The following is a 20,151-nucleotide window of genomic DNA, read 5'->3' on the forward strand; positions in this document are numbered from 1 at the left end:
AAATGTGGAACTAGAAATTCAAAATTATCAACATTACACGTATTGAATACAGGTAATGATGTTAATTTAAGCAGAATTATAAAAGTATTAAATAGCAAAGGGATTATGAGAATTGAACAATTATATGAGAAGGACGGGAGAGTTAGCAGAACTCGGTTGGAATGGTGGCTTGGTCAACAGAAATGGCTGCAGATTAATGCAATAAGTAAATACTTAAATAAAAATGAGAATAAAGAAGCTTTCTTGCGAGAAGAAAATTGTTTAGAAAAAATAATAAAAGAAAAGATCAATGATAGAAAAGCTCAAGCTAGTAACATATATAGAATGTTATTGCAAGTGGAAGAGGAAGTAATAAAAAGTTTGACAAGATGTTGGCAAAATGATTTACAAATAGATGAAAGTGAAATGAAAGAAATAGTAGAAAATATACATAAGATTAAAAATACAAGAGTTAAAGAGATGAGAAGGAAAATCTTACACAAATGGTACTATACACCGGCACAACTTGAACACTTCCAGGGGAAAGAGAAGGGTAATTGTTGGCATGGTTGCCAAAAGAAGTGAATCTTTATGCATATGTTCTGGGAGTGTGTAGAAATTCAGACATTTTGGAAGGAAGTGCAGAACGAAATTAATAAAATGTTAAATATTAATTGGACAATTACAAAAGAAATAGCGATTTTAATTAAACAAAGAGAATTAGGAGAATTCAAAGAAATAAAAACCGCAGCATTGGAAAGTGCTCAAGCAGTAGTGGTATTGAGTTGGAAAGAGTCTATAAAATGGACATTACAGAATTGGTACTGGTACATGGTGGATCACATACATTTTGAAATTATGGAAATAAGATTAAACAATTTTGATGAAAACAAACTGGAGAAGCTGATGACACGATGGAATAAGGTGAAAGGTTATATGTTGAGTAGAATCTGTGATGTAAATGTGAAAAATAAACTGCAATCACTCTTTTAGTAATATCTAATGCAAGGTAGAGCCAAGGAAATATATATAAACAAACTAGTAAATTTTGAACCCCTTGTAATGGGTGGTGGTGGTGATGGGGGGGGTTTCTTGTCTGTTAGGTGATGGGCACATGCACTGTGCACTGTTTTATGTTTGTTTTTTATATAACCATTTTATAAAAGTCAATAAAAATATATTTAAAAAAAAAAAGGGAAAAAGTTTTAGCTATTAAACCGGCTGAGAAGCCCAATGCATAATTTAAATAGATTGAATCTTGAAAGATTAAGAAAAAAATATATCCTCAATTTGAGGATACACTGAGACATCCGGCAGTATTGTACATCATGATATTGTTTCTAAGACAATTGATAATCATAGAAACATAGAAGACTGACGGCAGAAAAAGACGTCATGGTCCATCTAGTCTGGCCTTATACTATTTCCTGTATTTTATCTTACAATGGATATATGTTTATCCCAGGCATGTTTAAATTCAGTTACTGTGGATTTACCAACCACATCTTCTGGAAGTTTGTTCCAAGTATCTACTACTCTTTCAGTGAAATAATATTTTCTCACGTTGCTTTTGATCTTTCCCCCAACTAACTTCAGATTGTGTCCCCTTGTTCTTGTGTTCACTTTCCTATTAAAAACACTTCCCTCCTGAACCTTATTTAACCCTTTAACATATTTAAATGTTTCGATCATGTCCCCCCTTTTCCTTCTGTCCTCCAGACTATACAGATTGAGTTCATTAAGTCTTTCCTGATACGTTTTATGCTTAAGACCTTCCACCATTCTTGTAGCCCGTCTTTGGACCCGTTCAATTTTGTCAATATCTTTTTGTAGGTGAGGTCTCCAGAACTGAACACAGTATTCCAAATGTGGTCTCACCAGCGCTCTATATAAGGGGATCACAATCTCGCTCTTCCTGCTTGTTGTACCTCTAGCTATGCAGCCAAGCATCCTACTTGCTTTTCCTACTGCCCGACCACACTGCTCACCCATTTTGAGACTGTCAGAAATCACTACCCCTAAATCCTTCTCTTCTGAAGTTTTCGCTAACACAGAACTGCCAATGCAATACTCAGATTGAGGATTCCTTTCCCCCAAGTGCATTATTTTACATTTGGAAACATTAAACTGCAGTTTCCATTGCTTTGACCATTTATCTTGTAAAGCTAAATCATTTACCATATTACAGACCCCTCCAGAAATATCAACCCTATTGTACACTTTAGAGTCATCGGCAAATAGGCAAACCTTCCCCTATGTCACTCACAAACATATTAAAAAGAATAGGACCCAGAACAGACCCTTGTGGCACACCGCTTGTAACCTGTCTCTGCTCAGAATACTCGCCATTAACAATAACTCTCTGATATCTATGCTTCAGCCAGCTTGAAATCCACTGAACTATCCAGGGATTAAATCCAATCTTCACTAATTTATCTATCAGCTCTTTATGTGGAACCGTATCAAAGGCTTTGCTGAAGTCCAGATAGGCAATATCCACGGCACCACCTTGATCCAACACCTTTGTGACATAGTCAAAGAAATCAATGAGATTAGTCTGACATGATTTGCCTTCAGTAAAGCCATGCTGATTTGGGTCCAATAAGTTATTGTTTTTTAGGTGCTGATTTATCCTCTTTTTGAGTAGAGTCTCCATCATTTTAACTGTAACTGATGTCAAGCTAACGTGCCTGTAGTTACCAGCTTCTTCTCTACTGCCCTTCTTGTGGATAGGCACAACACTGGCCATTCTCCAATCCTCAGGAACATCTCCTGTTAACAGGGATTGGTTAAACAAATCAGTCAGGGGGGTAGCAATGACAGATCTGAGTCCTTTAAGAACTCTGGGGTGGATGCCATCTGGACCCATTGCCTTATTTATCTTTAATCGTTCAAGTTCTTCTAAGACATTGGCTTCTAAGATCACTGGAGCTGAATCCGTACAGCTGGAAGCAATGCTATATCCCTCTATAGTATTATTTTGTAAGGTGTCTTTTGAGAAAACTGAACAGAAGTAGCTATTGAAATGGTCAGCGATCTCCTTATTCCCATCAATGCATGTATTATTCCCGGTACTAAGCTTCGTGATGCTGCAGTTTTTCTTCTTCCTATCACTAATATATCTGAAGAAGGTTTTATCCCCCTTCTTTACAGATTTGGCAATTTCTTCCTCTTTTGAGGCTTTAGCAGCATATATTATCTGTTTCGCCTCCTTCTGTCTCATTTTATACACCTCTCTATCAGCTATACTTCCAGACTCTTTATACCTCCTATAGGCATGTTTTTCATTGACTATAGCCCTTACATCATTGCTAAACCATAGCGGTTTCTTCTTCCTTTTACCTTTAGTTATTTGCCTTACATACAGTCCTGTGGCTTTTAAGATGGCCTTTTTTAATACAGTCCATTGGGTGCTCGCTCCTGCCATTTTATCCCTCCCCTTTAATTCATTATTTAAATATTCCCCCATTGCATTAAAATTTGTTTTTCTGAAATCCAATACTTTGGCTGCAGTATAGGATTGCTCACAATCAGTTTTTACATCAAACCACAAACATAGATGGTCACTGCAACCTAAATTTTCTCCCACCTTGACCTCTGTAACCCAATTCCCATTCGTAAAAACTAAATCTAGAATATTCTCCCGTCTAGTTGGTGTCTTAACCAGCTGTGCCAGAGCTGCTCCTGTAAAGGCCTCTACTATATTCTTACTTTTGCATGTAAGGGCACTGGGGATATTCCAGTCAACATCAGGCATGTTGAAATCACCCATAACCACAATATCTCCCTTTCCTGCCATTTGGGTAATTTCATCCACCATCTTGCTGTCATATTCCTCAGATTGCCCTGGAGGCCTATAGATCACCCCAATTCTAATGACAGAACCGTCTTTATTTTGCATGCAAATCCAGAGAGTCTCCAGATCTTTACACATATTTTGAATTAGTGTTGTTTTTAGACTTTCTTTAACATAAATGGCTACTCCACCTCCCCTTCTCTCTATTCTATCCTTCCTATACAGTGTATATCCTGGTATGGATATTTCCCATTCATTAGAATCCTTAAACCATGTCTCAGTTATGGCAACCAGATCCAAATTATCTCTAGATATTATGGCCATTAACTCAAAGAGCTTGTTGCTCAAGCTTCGAGCATTCGTGCACATTACCCGAAGAACATTATTTTCATTATTAGTTTGCCCCTTATCATCAACAACTACATCTATTCTATTTACAGCTCCCTTTTCATAAGCTTCCAGAAACTGATTTATCCTCATTGGTCGGGGACAGAAATCATCCACATCAGTTACATCTCTGTCCCCTTTACCTAGTTTAAATGCCTGTCCAAAAAAGTTCTGAATTCCTCACCGAGCACTTGGGTACCTCTGTATGATGAATGCAAACCATCCATCTTAAACAACTCCCTATTAGTCCACCTACTGACATCATGACTTACATAGCCAAAACCTTCAGCTTTATACCACTGCCTTAACCACACATTAAACTCTCTGATACAAGTTGTTTTATCCTCCTGGCCACAAACTGGTAACACCTCTGAGAAAGTCACTGAATCAGTTATTTTACCCAGCTCCACACTTAGACATTGAAAATCTCTTTTTACTACAGTAACATTTCTCTGGCACAAATCATTTGTACCAAGATGCACCACCACATTAACATTTTTACCTTCACTCACAGCCTTGACAATGCTTGCAATCCACCTCCTGTCCCTGCTGGCAGTGGCCACTGGGCGACACCTCATCAACTTCACCACATTCTTACTCAGTCCCAAATCAACACCTCTAACAGTCGAGTCACCCACAAAAAAATGTATCCTCTTTTTATTTCTACTAACTGCACTTGATGGATTGGTGACACTATGCACCTCATTTACAACAACTTCTCCTTTGAACATCCCCTCATTCTCCGCCTGAGGGGCCTTGCTAATACCTACAATATCCTTACTATTTAAATCTGCAAGAACATTATAGGATCCAACAAAATAAACAGTCTAGGCCAGGTGTAGGCAAAGTTGGCTCTTCTATGACTTGTGGACTTCAACTCCCAGAATTCCTGAGACAATCATGCTAGCTCAGGAATTCTGGGAGTTGAAGTCCACATAGCTTAGAAGAGCCAACTTTGCCTACCCCTGGTCTAGGAAATTCTTTTTAAAAAGAAAAGTTTTACATCCTTTGCATATACGATTTGAAGATTATATCATGATATTGTTGAGAACATACCATTATATTGGAGACAAAGGAATGAATTTGCATATGTTTAGAGTACATCCATTGAATCAATAAAACCTCAGTTCCTAAATTCTATAGATTTAACCACATTCCAGCCAGCGTAACATATGCTATTTCTAATAAGAGATGGTGATAAATTACCAGTATTGATTCTTTGCAAGTTTTATTTGCAACCAATACTTTAATTGTTTTGCAGTCTTCAATGGTCTTACTCATTAAAAAAAATCTTCTTATTTTACAGCTCCACGACCTGTTGTGTTTTTGCTACATAGTGTCCTTGGAGATGCTTCCCACTGGATTTCTAACCAGCCTCACAACAGTTTTGGTTTCATATTAGCAGATAATGGTTATGATGTTTGGCTTGGAAATAGCAGAGGAAATACCTGGTCTTCAAATCATAAGACATTGAAACCGTGGCAGGAGGAATTCTGGAGCTTTAGGTAAAAAAATCTAAAAGGAAGAGCAGATTATAATTAATTATTCTCTTAAAAAGATAGGAGCAGGATGCAGCTTGTTGTAATGGTTAAGGCATCAGGCTAGAGACCAGGGGACTCTGACTTCTAACTCTATCTTTGGAACAAACCTAACCTAACCTTCTGCCAGTCAGCCTCTCTTAGTCCTAGAGTAGAGGCAATGGCAAACCACTTCTGAAATCTTGCCAAGTAAACTTCAGGACCTGTCCAGAACAGTTTCTTGCAATCAAGACTGTCTTGAAGGGGCCAAAAAAATCAAAATAATGAGAAGATTAAAATTAAAGATAAAGAGCTTATTTAATTTTTTTTACTATTTTACATTATCTTGGAAAGATATAATGATGGAAGTCACTTTCAAATGTTATTTATTTTCCATTGAGCGGGAAGAACAGTTGTCTGTTGTTTGTCTTTCCTGCCTTTAAAAGGGACTTTGAAATATTTCCTAATTAAACTTGCTCTGGCTGCATGTTATATATGATCAGTGATACTTAGATAGGTTTTTCCACCTTCTTAGCAAACATTTTAATTACATTCAATCTAGTGATATTCAGTGAACTCGCTAGTTCCAAGTTTAATCTAAATCAGGAACTGGTCTGAGAGCATTAATCTGATAGTATTTGTTGTATCTTGTAATGGCTACCTTGTATCTCCTGTAAATAGTTTGTTCCGTCTTCCAGCGCTGTCTGAGCCAAAGCAGGAAGTCGCTCCTGATTGGCTCAGACGCGGCTGGCTCTTGCTTTGGCGGGAGCCGCAAATGTATAAAAGAAGCGGCTTTTCCAAGCAGAGCCAGTCGGTACTTGCTGAATTGTCACTTGCCTTGCTGAGCTGTCACTTGTTCTCTGAGCTGAATAAAAAGTACCGATTTGTTTGAACCCTGTCTCTGGGTCTACTTCACTGGCGACGAACGGACAGAAGAAAACATCGCGTGCAACATGAGCAAAGTCCAGATCGGCCAGGCTCCGGAACTCTTCGACCCCGAGAAAACATCCTGGGACGAATACATGGCCACCTTCGAGATCTTCCTCGAGGCGGCAGGGATACAGGACGCCGAAGCCGATCGCAGACGGGCTATCTTTCTGAATTACTGCGGCCCAGAAATCCGTGGCCTTGCCCAGACTCTCACCGACCCGCAGCCAGCAAGAACCGTAGCTTGGGACGTCCTACAAGACAAGCTAGCGAGCCATTTCAAACCGACCAAACCAGCCATGGTTTTTCGGCATCAGTTTTCCATGATGGCTCAGAAGGAAACTGAATCAATCAACCAGTTTACAACGCAACTTCGAACGGTACTTGCTCAATGCAAGTTTAAAGACCCGGAAGCTCGCCTCACCGATGCCTTGGTTTTCGGCATGAGAAGCGCCACGGTGAGAAACAAACTCCTCACCGAAGAAGAGCCGACTCTACAAACCGTGATTAAACTAGCGCAAACCGCAGAAGCCGCCGACGCAGCAGCTAGAGAATTAAAAGAACACGGAAGGCGAGAACTCATCGCCAAGATTGACTCCGCGTCTCCCCGCGCCGTGGAATCAGACGACCTCAGCCAACCAGCTCACAACGGGGACAACTGTTTCCTGGTACAAGACCAGCCGAGACACCACAGAGCTACTCACCCAGCCCCCTGCGCGGGCTGCCGGGGGAACCACCAGCGCCATCGATGCCCCTTCAGAGACGCCACATGCCACCGCTGCAACCGTCGAGGCCACATCGCCATCGCATGCAGAGCAACGGCACCAGAGGAGACATTTGCCACACCGCAGCACCAACGACCACAAAACCAGACGCCCCAACCGCGAGAAAATCGACCGTTCCGCTATTCGGGTCAAAGGAACTACTCAACCGCTAACCGCGACTACTCTAGAGGTAACACTCAATTTTCCGTGAATAACACGGCAACAAAAAAAGGGGCCAAAATTGTTATCTCACTGTTACTAAATAACCAACCATGCTCGATGGAGCTTGATACTGGGTCTAGGTATACCATTATGCCTTGGGAGAAGTTTAAACTGTATATGCCTAATATGTCTAAATCTGATCTAAAACAAACCTCTTTAGTGATCAGAGATTTTCAAGGGGGGGTAATCTCGGTCCTGGGAACAGCATATGTACCTATTGTATTCAAGAATGTCAAATGTACCCTACCCATGCTTATTGTAACGGGGGCTAAGCACTCTCTCTTGGGGTTGGCTTGGATGGAACCTTTGGGGATTGAAATTTCGGGTGTGTGTAATGTAAACTGTGATAATATGCCTAACTTTGTGCAAGAGTTCCCCGAAGTGTTCAGCCCCACCTTAGGATCCTATAAGGGGCCCCCTATATCGTTTTCTATTGACCCCAAGGTCCCACCAGTCAGGCTAAAACCTCGCAGGGTCCCCCTTCCGCTTCTCCCCAAACTAGACCTGCAGCTGGATAAACTTATAAGCCAAGGTATTTTGGTCCCTGTGGAACAAGGGCCATGGGAAACTCCCATAGTTACACCTCTGAAGCCAGATGGTTCTTTAAGGGTTTGCGCTGACTATAAATCTACCCTTAATAAGGCCCTCCAACATCACCCCTACCCCATCCCGGTGGTACAACAACTCCTACACTCCCTGGGGGAAGGGAAAAGGTTTGCAAAGATCGACCTCGCGCAGGCTTACCAGCAGCTTCCGGTCGATGAACAAACAGCAAACGCACAAACAATCGTAACGCACAGGGGGGCTTTCAAATGCACGAGATTACAGTTTGGGGTGAGCATAGCCCCAGGGATATTTCAGAGCATTATGGAACGCCTATTGTCAGGGGTTAATGGGGCCATCCCATATTTTGATGACATCTTAATTGCAGGGGAAAACCAGGAACAAGTAAACAAAAGAATAAGGGAAGTACTTAGGAGGTTACAAGACAAAGGCTTAAGAATCAAGCCTGACAAATGTGTCTGGGGAACCAACAGTATAGAATTCCTAGGATATAAAGTAGACAAAGAAGGTATCCACCCCACAACAGAGAAGCTGAGAGCCATTAGGGAAGCCCCAGAGCCACGAGATAAGAATGAGCTGCAGGCATTTTTAGGCCTCCTTAATTTTTATTCCATTTTTTTAAAGCAGAAGGCAACAGTAGCAGAGCCTCTACATCGTTTACTCCAGAAGGAAACCCGCTGGACCTGGGGGGAAACTGAACGTGAAGCTTTTTTCCAAATAAAGCAATTACTAACTTCTAAAAGTGTGGTAGTCCAATATAGTGCTTCACTACCTATTAGGCTTACGTGCGACGCTTCACCGTACGGCATAGGAGGAGTCCTAGCTCATGTTCTGCCTAATAAGACAGAGGCCCCAATAGCATTTTTTTCAAGAACCATGACCAGCACAGAGAGGAATTATAGCCAGTTAGACAAAGAGGCTCTAGGTTTAGTGGCAGGGGTAAAGAAATTTCACAATTACATTTTTGGGAGAAGTTTTGAATTAGTCACTGACCACAAGCCTTTGCTAGGTCTGCTAGCCCCCAACAAGCCCACTCCACCTTTTATGTCTCCAAGACTGATCAGATGGGCTCTTTTCCTCTCAGGGTACCAGTATGATCTCACCCACAAGGGGGGGAAGGAAATCAATCACGCAGACGGCCTCAGCAGGTGCCCCATAACAGACTTAGTGGAGGACCCTGCTCCTTCCACAGATGTACTAATGATAGAACTCGAGGATAACCCACTAACCACGGCCAAAGAGGTAGCTGCACACACGCAGCAAGATCAAATCCTTAAACAAGTGGTAAACTGTGTACTTAAGGGATGGCAAAATGATTCTGTGAAACCTGAATTGTGTGACTTCAAAACCAAAAGACTTGAATTATCTTATGTAAAGGGTTGTCTGCTGTGGGGAGATAGAGTGATCATCCCCAAAAGCCTAAGGGAAAAGGTACTCAAAATGTTACATGTGGGCCATCCTGGGATTGTCAGGATGAAGAGCCTAGCAAGAGGGCATTTATGGTGGCCAGGTCTGGATGCTGATATTGAGAGCTGGGTATCAAAGTGTGACCCATGCCAAGAGTCACGGCCTAATCCCCCCAAAACAACTCCGGCTGAGTGGGAGCAGCCTGCTGGTCCTTGGTCAAGAATCCACATTGACTTTGCTGGTCCAGTGGGGTCCCAGTATTTCTTAATAGTGGTTGATGCGTTCTCCAAATGGGTGGAAATAATAGCAATGAACAACATAACCACAAGTGCCACCATCAAGGTATTGAGTAGACTGTTCGCCACCCATGGTTGCCCAGATATTTTAGTGTCTGACAATGGGCCACAGCTAACAGCCAGGCAATTCGAATTGTTCCTAGATGGCCTAGGGGTCAGGCATGCCCTCATCTCGCCTTACTCGCCTTGGGCTAATGGATTGGCAGAACGTTACGTTCGTGTGGCAAAGGAGGCATTGCACAGGTCAGGCCCTGGGGATGTACAACAAAACTTGGACCAATTCTTACTCACCCAACACATCACCCCTAACTCGCACACACATGTAAGCCCTGCAGAGTTATTAATGGGAAGGAAACTAAGGTCACCACTAGATAGGTTGAACCCAAGATTCTGTATTAATAATAATCAAATGTGTGTAAAACCTGAAAGAGAAATGTATTTGGGACAAAATGTATATGTAAAAAGTTTTGATGGAAATGTAAATTGGATGAAAGGAATTGTTATTAAGCAAAATGCACCAAAGACTTATATAGTAAAACTAGAGGATGGTTGTTTGTGGAAACGACACATAGACCACATTCGTAAGCGAACAGAAAATCAATTGCCACAACCCGCTGACATGGACTCTCCCCCGTCAACAGACTTTTACACATTGCCCGAATTAAGAGACACGCAAAGGAACTTATCAGGCCAGGGAGAGCCATCCAGCGACGCCGAGCCATCCTCATCCTCCGAAGCCTTCGTTGGGCCCGCCAGGCCAAGTCCGCCGCACCGGGAGAACAGCGGCGAGCCATCCTCCACAGTCAGTGTCGAAGGAGAAATTGAACTGCGCAGGTCAGAGCGAGCTTCAAGGAGACCCCACCGATTGGACGACTTTGTCACGTGGCTTTCGTGATGGATGTGTCCAACTATGAGGGGAGGGGTGTTGTATCTTGTAATGGCTACCTTGTATCTCCTGTAAATAGTTTGTTCCGTCTTCCAGCGCTGTCTGAGCCGAAGCAGGAAGTCGCTCCTGATTGGCTCAGACGCGGCTGGCTCTTGCTTTGGCGGGAGCCGCAAATGTATAAAAGAAGCGGCTTTTCCAAGCAGAGCCAGTCGGTACTTGCTGAATTGTCACTTGCCTTGCTGAGCTGTCACTTGTTCTCTGAGCTGAATAAAAAGTACCGATTTGTTTGAACCCTGTCTCTGGGTCTACTTCAGTATTAGTTCAACAAGGTCTGTAGTCTTGCATCCTGTTATTTTTTACTAAGATTTAGCAACAAAATGATCTTGATTTCCCTCTTCTAAAACCCTTCATCAGCTGAGCTGTTTTCTGAACAAGATGACCGAGGTTGGCATTTATAAAGCAATGTGCTTTCTTTGTTTCCTCCTAGTTTTCATGAGATGGGATACTATGACATTCCAGCAGTCATAAACTTTATCTTAAACAAAACCAAACAGCAGCAGCTTTATTACGTGGGCCATTCAGAAGGCACAACAGCTGGTAAGTTATAGAGGCAAATCTATGAGCAGGAATGAATGGGGAAAACTAATACAGTCTACCATTTAAATTGAGCAACTTGCAATGAACAATTAAGGAATGCATCTCACCGGTCAGTTCCTTCTTTCACACCCAAATCTAAATCTTGTCTGAAGAGTATGGAATGTCTAATTGCAGAAAATTATTAGAGATGAAAGGCTGGGTTAGATGAGCCAAGCATTACAAAGTGCTCTTGATTAATAGGAATTTAGAAGGTGATTTGTTCAATCGTTCCTGCCTTAGCTTTCTCCATAAACTACTTGAGTTTATGGAGGAAGCCAATCAGTGGCAGCTATGCAAATCCGTGCTACGTATGTACGTAACGTGCTACATATATACTTAGCATAAACAATGTGTTCTGGCATGAAGTGATAGCCTTGTGTTTCAGCAATTTTCTTCTGGCTGATCAGTGAAGGCACCTGGATTATATAACGCATCTTCCCATTGTCAATGTGAGAAGAGAAACAGATATTTCTCCCTCCTCTGCATCTCACACTCATGATGCTGTCCATTTCTTTGACTGCCAACCAAAGATGCATTCTCCTCCTCCATGCATTGTGTACTGAATGATCAATTACTGTTTACCCTGCAGAAATGCAGGAGCAAGAATAAAAATGATACAATAGTTGTTTAGAGTAAAACTGGCTTTTCTTTAGGTTTCATCTCATTCTCTTCTTGGCCAGAACTGGCTAAAAGAATCAAGGTCTTTTTTGGTATGGGACCTATAGCCACACTAACATATGCTACAACTCCAATATTAAAAATCAGGCTGTATCGTCCACTGTTTCGGGTAAGTGCTTCGGGTAAAGTTACACTAAAATAATTAAAGCTACTAGTAGTATAGCTTGAAAAGGAGGTCAATTATCCTACCCTCATCTGATTTTTTTTTTCATTTTTTCATTTTTTCTCCACATTCACATACAAATTTGTCAAATTTAACATGTATATATCTTCGAATTACATACACTGGCTCAAGGTTGACTTAACCTTCCAGTCTTCCAAGATGGGTAAAATGAGGACCCAGATTGTTGGGGGTGATATTCTGACTCTGTAAACCACTTAGAGAGGGTTGTAAAGCACCACAAAGCAGTATATATGTCTAAGTGCTAAGTACTATTATTATGTAAAAGTAAAAAGTTGACGTTTGATACTCTTGAACTAAGGATATTTTCTTAAATTTACAGTGGGACAAAGCTATCTAGGCTCTAGGGTTTACAGCAGATGTGGAGTTGGGATTATATTTGATTTGGCTTAATTACATCAGTTCTAATTAATTAATTAATTAATTAATTAATATATTTCAGACACTTTTTGGATACAAAGGAATTTTTCAGTATTCTAGTACTCGGAGAAAGCTAAAAGTTGCGATTTGTAATTATCAACCAAAAATCTGTGAACTTGCTATGTCCTTTATAACTGGTTCTAACACTCCCAATTTCAACATGGTAAGTATAAAAAAAGCACATAGATTGCATTCTGGGCTGCCCCTTTATCTCTCTGGCTAGTTACAGGATAACAAACGGCTCTAATCATCCAAAACTATTGATATACATATGTGTGTGTGTGTGTGTGTGTGCATTCAACTTCAAAATACAACGTAACTATATAGCATATGAATAGGTTAACTCCAGCTGAATTATGAAAATTAAATCTATTACACTGCACATTACTTAGAGAGAATCCTGGATTGGGGGTTCATGTAATGCATTAGGTCCATTTGTGTATGTAAATAGACCCACAAATTTATAATAAGATATAATTTACAGTAAGATCTAATTTACAATAAGATCTAATTACAATAAGATCTAATTCGGCTGACAACGAGTCAGTTGAGGTGACAGGGGCCCATCTTAGTCCACCTGTTTGGAGTGAGTTTGACCTGGTGACACCTGATGAAGTGGACAAGGCCATTGGAGCTGTGAGTTCTGCAACCTGTTTGCTGGACCCGTGTCCCTCCTGGCTGGTCTTGGCCAGCAGGGAGGTGACAAGAGATGGGTCCAGGAGATTACCAACACTTCTTTGAGGGAGGGGTCCTTTCCGGCTCCGTACAAGAAGGCACTTGTACGCCCCCTCCTCAAGAAACCTTCCGTGGACCCTGCCATATTTAACAACTATCATCCTGTCTCCAACTTCCCCTTTATGGGGAAGGTTGTTGAGAAGGTGGTGTCGCTCCAGCTTCAGCAGTCCTTGGAAGAAGCCAATTATCTAGGCCCTCGGCAGTCAGGATTCAGACCTGGCTATGGCACCATTTTACGGTGGTTCTCCTCCTGTGGCACTGTTTTACGGTGGTTCTCCTCCTACCTCTCCGGTCAGTCACAGTCGGTGTTAACGGGTGGGTTTCCTCAGGGGTCGGTCCTCTCCCCTGTTAATATCTACATGAAACCGCTGTTTAATATCTACATGAAACCGCTGGGTGAGATCATCCAAGGGCATGGGGTGAGTTACCATCAGTATGCTGATGACATTCAGCTATACATCTCCACCCCATGCCCACTCAGTGAAGCAGTGGAGTAAGGGAAGTCTGGAGGCTGTCTGAGTCTGGATGGGTGCCAACAGGCTCAGACTCAATCCAGACAAGACGGAGTGGCTGGGGGTACTGCCTCCCAAGGACACGTCCATCTGTCCATCCATCACCCTGGGCGGGGAGGAAGAATTATTGACCCCCTCAGAGAGGGTTCGCAACTTGGGCATCTTCCTTGATCCACAGCTAACATCAGAATACCATCTTTCGGCTATGGCGAGGGGGGCGTTTGCCCAGGTCCACCTGGTGCACCAGTTGCAGCCCTATTTGGACAAGGGAGTCTTTGCTCACGGTCACTCATGCCCTTATCACCTCGAGGTTCTATTACTGCAATGCTCTCTACATGGGGCTACCTTTGAAGAGTGTTCGGGTAAGTGGAGAAGGCCTGAATGGGATTTTAGACCTTTGTTTCTCGCTTGGTTGCTGGACGGAGCTAAAATTCCTGAGATTGAAGAAGGCAGCTAACTGTGCAATGTGGCATTTCAGCGAAAGCTTTTAAAATAGAGAAATTGCCCATCATTTGGATTATTTTCAACTACCTTTTCTCTTTGAAATTCGCCTTTTGGAATTTGAAATGTTTAACTTTTGTTTTGGAATCCTTATCTTTCCTTTCCTCTATAAACAAAGAACATCGTAAGACAGGAAGTACGAAACAGAAAGCTACAGTAAACGAGTCAGTAAAAGAGTCATTTAGTCATTCAGAGAAAAGCTACATAAAGACTTGGAGAATTGATCACCTAGCGACATTGTGTGGCCAGAGAAAATATAGCAGTTTGCTACTGGTTTTAAATACAGTATGCTACAGAAGAATGACCAGCCAATGCATTAAGGAAGTCAACGTTCAAGATGAAATTATTTGAACTGATTTAACTGATTTGAATTGATTCAATTTAAGTGGACTGATTGATTTGACCGTCTGATCTGACTGAAATTACATTGAATAATATAAATTGAAATTAAATACTTTTAAGAATTAAATGTTTTTTTAAAAATTAATATATGTATAAGAATATTTAAAAGTTACTAGAAGATATTAGCACCTTTTTTCTCTCTTCTCTGTTCTTACAAAGTTATAAATTACAAAAAGAATTGAGTATACTTAATGAATTATACAAGCAAGTAATATAAAGTTTAAAATGGAAGAAGTATATAAGAGGAGAAAATTTAATAGCTTATAAATGAAAAAATTAAAAATAGCTTTGATTATTGTGCATAATATAGATGAGATATTTGGTAATTATTATGATGATTATGTTTATCTTTGGATGACCTTTTTTCTATTTTCTTCTTTGCTTTTCTTTCTCTCTTTTTCTTTTTCTCCTTTTTATTTTATTATTCTGATTGATTGAATTATAAATTGCCTATTTGATTTATGATGATAAATAAAGTGGGAGGAAGGGGAAAAATAAGGGAGGAGAGTTACAATAACAGGAGTAGGATTAATATGGGATAATAACTAGCACTAATTATTCTTGTTAGGTACTATATAGGAAAGACAGCTGAAACAACAAAGAGTTAAAATCAATAGATTAGGGAAGATTATCACTGAGTTTGATAGTGGAAGATATTTAGAATTAGGGATAATACCTGGCCGGTGCTTCATCCCCGGCCCGTTTTGCCGCAGGGCCAGGGAGACACGGCCATTGGCATAGCCACCATTTTGAATGGCCGAGATCTCGCGAGATTTCGCGAGATCTCAGCCAGCTTCGGGAGGCTTCGGCCTACCTGATGATGTCATCCAGGGGCGGAGCCTGTCAGCCCTATAAAAGGACTGGACAGGTTTCAAGGCCTCCTTTTCGCCCTGGATGACAAGGAAGTGAACATCCGGCTGGGTTTCGCTTCATTCGGTGGCCATTTTAGGCGACCTTGTGGCGTCGGCCATTTCGGATTCCCAGGCCTCATCGGAGGCCTTCTGGTTTGATGTCGGGGGGCGGCGAGCTTTTTTGGGTTCCCCTTGGAGTCAAAGGGGAATCTCCCTGGGCAGGCTTTTCCTCCGGGGGGGGGTTGACACCATACCTCGGGGGTGGCTTGGTGTCCAGGGGGATGAGGCCTAGGAGGCCTGGTGAGGCCTTCTAGCCTTCAGGCTTTGTGGCCAGGGGTGAACCCCTTTTACTTCCCATTTAGTTTACTGGGATACCAAGGATCATCCCCTTTTTGGGTAATTCTTTTTCTGCCTTATTCTCCATTTGAATCTGATGGCTCCTAAGAGGCAGAAGCCTATTGCACCACCGGTGGAATCTGGGGCTCGGCCCAGGAGGGCCTTGAGGCCTTCAGCCCGGGCCCATTGGGTTCAAGAGGACACCCAAGCAGGGGTCAGGAGGGGAGGCAGAATGAGGGGTCCCACTGTTAATGAATCTAACATGCCTGCTCATTCTTGGTCCAGGATCATCGAGAGGTTGGATGATCTGGATGCTCGCTGGAGGTCGGTGTACGGGCCAGGTGGCACCATTCCCTCAGCTCCAGCAGCCCTTGGCGGACCATCAGGTGATCCAGCAGCCCAGACTGGGCAGATGACAGCGTCACCTGGCTCAGTAGGAGCTGGGCCTTCATGGATGGCTTCTACCCCTTTGGGGGCAGGTGAGACCGCACCACACCCAACACTTCAAACGCTCCTCCCTCTGACCGGGCAGGCCATTGTGCCACCGGGTTTTGGGAGTGGGGTCAACTCCTTGGGTAGTTCAGCCATCACCTGTAGTCAGGTATGGGCTTCCCCCACTGCTACTGCGGTGGCCCAGGCCCCTTCGACGGCTTTGGCGCCCTCGTCAGGGTCAGGAGGGGCAACAGTTGGGATTCCCATGGTCTTAGACCCTTTGGCTACTATTAGGGCAGCCGCCATTCTGTGGGGGTTACCCTCCATGCCCTTGGATTTTCACCTTCATCCCACAGTCAGGGAATGTATTTGGAAAGGGGAATATGTAGACCTTTTCTCCCTCCTTAATAGGGAAGTCCCTAAGAAGGAGAAAGAGGGTGAGGCTAAGGTGGATAAGCCCAAAAAGGTTAAGGTCAGCAGGTGCTTCAGCTCATGGCTGTATGCATACCTGACATACGCCACAGTAGTGATACAGAGGGAACCCGCTCAGGTACCTCTATACTCAAATACATTGACTTGATTGCCCATGCTCACTTTGAGTACAAGGGCACGGTTTGGTGCAACTACGATGAGGCCTTTAGGATGCGGGTGGCATTTGATCCCACACTCCCTTGGGACGTAGTGGTCCCCGACTTGTGGTTTGCCGCAACCCACATGTCTGGGACCGGGGGTGGTGACCGCACGGACAGCGGTCACTACATGGAGGGCGAACCGGCGGCATCGCCTCTGGCTCTGACGGCTGGGGGAGGTGCGGCAACAGCTGCCCCTCTGTGTCATGAATTTGCAGCAAAGGGGGCGTGTTTTCATCCCCTATGCAGATTCAGACATGCGTGTGGCAACTGTGGGGGTTCCCACGCCACAAGCGTTTGTACTAAGCCCAAAGGGGGTAAGGATAGGAAGGATGGGGGGGACAGGTCAAGCACCCCCCGCCTGCTGGGGAAAATGGGTCCCAGCCCAATTAGGCTGGGAGTGCTGGAAGAGTTGTTTAGGAGTATCACCCTTGTGGGAGAGCGGTTGCTCTCTTACAGGGTTTTACAAAGGGTTCAGTTTCCATACGTTGGGCCTGGGAAGCCCTTCATGTCTGACAACCTTAGACCGGTTGTGGGTCGTGAAGATATTGTTAGGGCTAATATCCAGGAGGAGGTGGCCGAGGGCAGGGTACTGGGACCTTTCCCGTGCCCGCCCTCGCCAGCTCTTCGGGTACCCCCCCTTTGGGTGGTTCCAAAGGCCAGTGGTGAATTTAGGTTGATTCACCACCTGTCCTTCCCGAAGGGAAAGGCCATGGTTAGGAAGTATGGGGTAGGAGCCCTTATGGGTAAATGCAACGTTAAGTCGGCATTCCGGCTCCTCCCCATACACCCAGATTGCCCTGTGGCAGCTCTTTCTAACTGCTGCAGTATTAGGGGTGCGGGGCAGGGGTACCTTTTAAACACCAGGACGGTACCCCGCTTACCCACTACCAATTTTGGGCTGTAGTGACTAGGGCTCTAGTCAGGTTGGCATTGACCCCGCCGGATATGGAATGCATTCGTTCCATAGCGGCGCTGATACCAGCGCAGCAGTGTCTGATTTCCCTGGTCATTGGACCCGGGAGTTTGGCCGCTGGCGGTCAGTAGCCTATTTTAGATTATAAATGGCCAGTTGCAGTAATAGGATAGGGTGTCAGGCTAGGGTGCCTTTCTCTGCCTTCTTCTAGATAGTCCCACCAGGGAGAGACCGACGGCATTGCTGTGTGGCCACAGTGGTCTTTTGAGCTAGCCGCTCTGCAGCAAGAACCGCCGTGGGAACCCGTCTGTCTTTGGGTCCGGGGGGTCAGCATCGTCTGGCAGGGAGGAAGAGGCCTGTGAAGAGAGGGGTTTCTCCTGCTACTCCTGGGAGGGCGGCACAAGAGGTGTCCGCCCAGGTGGTCAGTCTTGCACTTCGGTGGCAATGACCTGTGTTGCTTGGGGGTTTGGCACTGCCTTGCCACGCCCGCGAAGACTTGCGTATTCTTCGCAAAGCTTGGCCAACCACGCAAATGGTCTGGTCTGGGATCCTCCAGAGGATCGTTTGGGGAAGCCATTTCCCTTAGGGCCACTCACACAAAAAAGGTGACTAAGGCTATGGGTAGGCTGGTTAGAGAGTTGGGTGGGGTAGTGGTTTCCCATCCCAACATCACCATAGATCAGCCGTGGCTTTACCGGGCTGACAGTGTTCACCTGTCAGATCGGGGGAACACCATCTTCCTACAGGACCTGCAGCGGTCACTGCGCGAGCTGCTGCAGTTAGAGGGGGGAGTCGGGGGGCCAAGATAGAGATCTGACCCCCACTCCGTGGTAGGTTAGAGGCGGAAAACTGGGTGGTGTTTAGCAACTGCGTGTTCTCCGTTGGGCATCTTTGGGGATGATTGACAGGTTCTCTCCAAACGCTCATGGTGGAAATGACCTGAGCAATTGGGGGTAACCTGTCTTTGGGTCCTGCCCATTTCCTTCCCCTTGTAGGGGTTAGACGGTGGGACCTCCCACATGCAGGTGCATGGCAGTGAGTCAGGTGAGGGCGGGGCCCCTCACCTGGATCAGCATGGAGCTACGCCCATAAGTTGCCCCAGAAGTTTTTTTGACGTCATTTTCCGCCCCGGAAGCAATTGTTTGACCCTGCGGGTCCTTGTTTAGGGTTATAGTTATTTTATGCTAATTTATTTGAATAAATTATGCAAATTTAATTAATAAAAATGACCCATTTTAAATCCAGCTCTTTGTGTCCGTGTTGTTAGTCCGCCTCTGCTGCAATATATAGATTAGGGAAATATATAGATTAGGGAAGATTATGACATTGCATTTAGCAGTGAAAATAATTAGACAGTGACACATAGTTTAGGGAAGTTTATTATGCTGGGATTGGCAGTGGGTCTTATAGATTTGGGAAGATTATTACACTAAGAACGGCAGTGGAAAATATCTAGATTAGGGAAGAATGATTATGATTATTTTGGTTTTTTCCCCTTTTTTTAATGGAGTATACTTTTGCATAAAAAGTGGAGTGATAATGTTTTATATTTATTTTGATTTGTTAAAGTAGAAATGATTTTTTAAAATTTATTTTTATTTTTACAAAAAAGGACGCTGCAGCGGTGCGGCAAGCAAACGAAGGTCCTTTCATGTAAAAATAAAAAAAATATTTTTACGTGAAATTACCTCCCTTTGCTTGTAGTGCCGCTGCGGCAGCCTTTTTCATTAAAAAAAAAATTACATGAAAAGACTTCCCTTTGAAGGAGCTGGAGAATCCCACAAAGAGATTCTGGGGGCAGAGCCATGGAATCCAGGAAGTGATCACCTTGCCGTCCTTAGCAACCTGTCGGTGTACGTGACATTAAAGCTCCACCCCCGGAATCTCTTTGTGGGATTCCCTAGTTCCTTTTGTGCCTCCCTCCCAGCCTCCCGACCCGCCGACAGCTCCCCGGTGTTCGCCTTCCTCCGCCGCCACCGGCGCCCGGCTCCTCCTCCTCTTCTCAGCAGATAACAGCCAGGCAGTGGCTTTCGTGGTGTTCGGCATGAACGCCGAACCGAAGCACAATTTTTTTTAAAAATTCAGGTTCGGCATGCCGAACACCACAAAATTCAATACGGACCTGAATTGTGCGGGTTCAGTTTGCCCAACACTAGCCCCAAGTCCCTGGAGAGGGG

General features: G+C 43.9%; 1 protein-coding gene across 1 annotated transcript in view; it reads left to right on the forward strand.

Annotated features, from left to right (window-relative positions):
- Positions 1-20,151, forward strand: part of LOC139168579 (lysosomal acid lipase/cholesteryl ester hydrolase-like) — a 36,659-nt gene that overhangs the window by 9,810 nt on the left and 6,698 nt on the right. The window contains exons 3-6 of the mRNA XM_070754204.1: positions 5,469-5,667; positions 11,233-11,342; positions 12,035-12,168; positions 12,683-12,823. Of these exons, the coding sequence (XP_070610305.1) occupies positions 5,469-5,667; positions 11,233-11,342; positions 12,035-12,168; positions 12,683-12,823 (584 nt within the window). The remainder of the gene's footprint in view (positions 1-5,468; positions 5,668-11,232; positions 11,343-12,034; positions 12,169-12,682; positions 12,824-20,151) is intronic.

Source organism: Erythrolamprus reginae, chromosome 5 (assembly GCF_031021105.1).
Source record: "Erythrolamprus reginae isolate rEryReg1 chromosome 5, rEryReg1.hap1, whole genome shotgun sequence".
Lineage (NCBI taxonomy): Eukaryota > Metazoa > Chordata > Lepidosauria > Squamata > Dipsadidae > Erythrolamprus > Erythrolamprus reginae.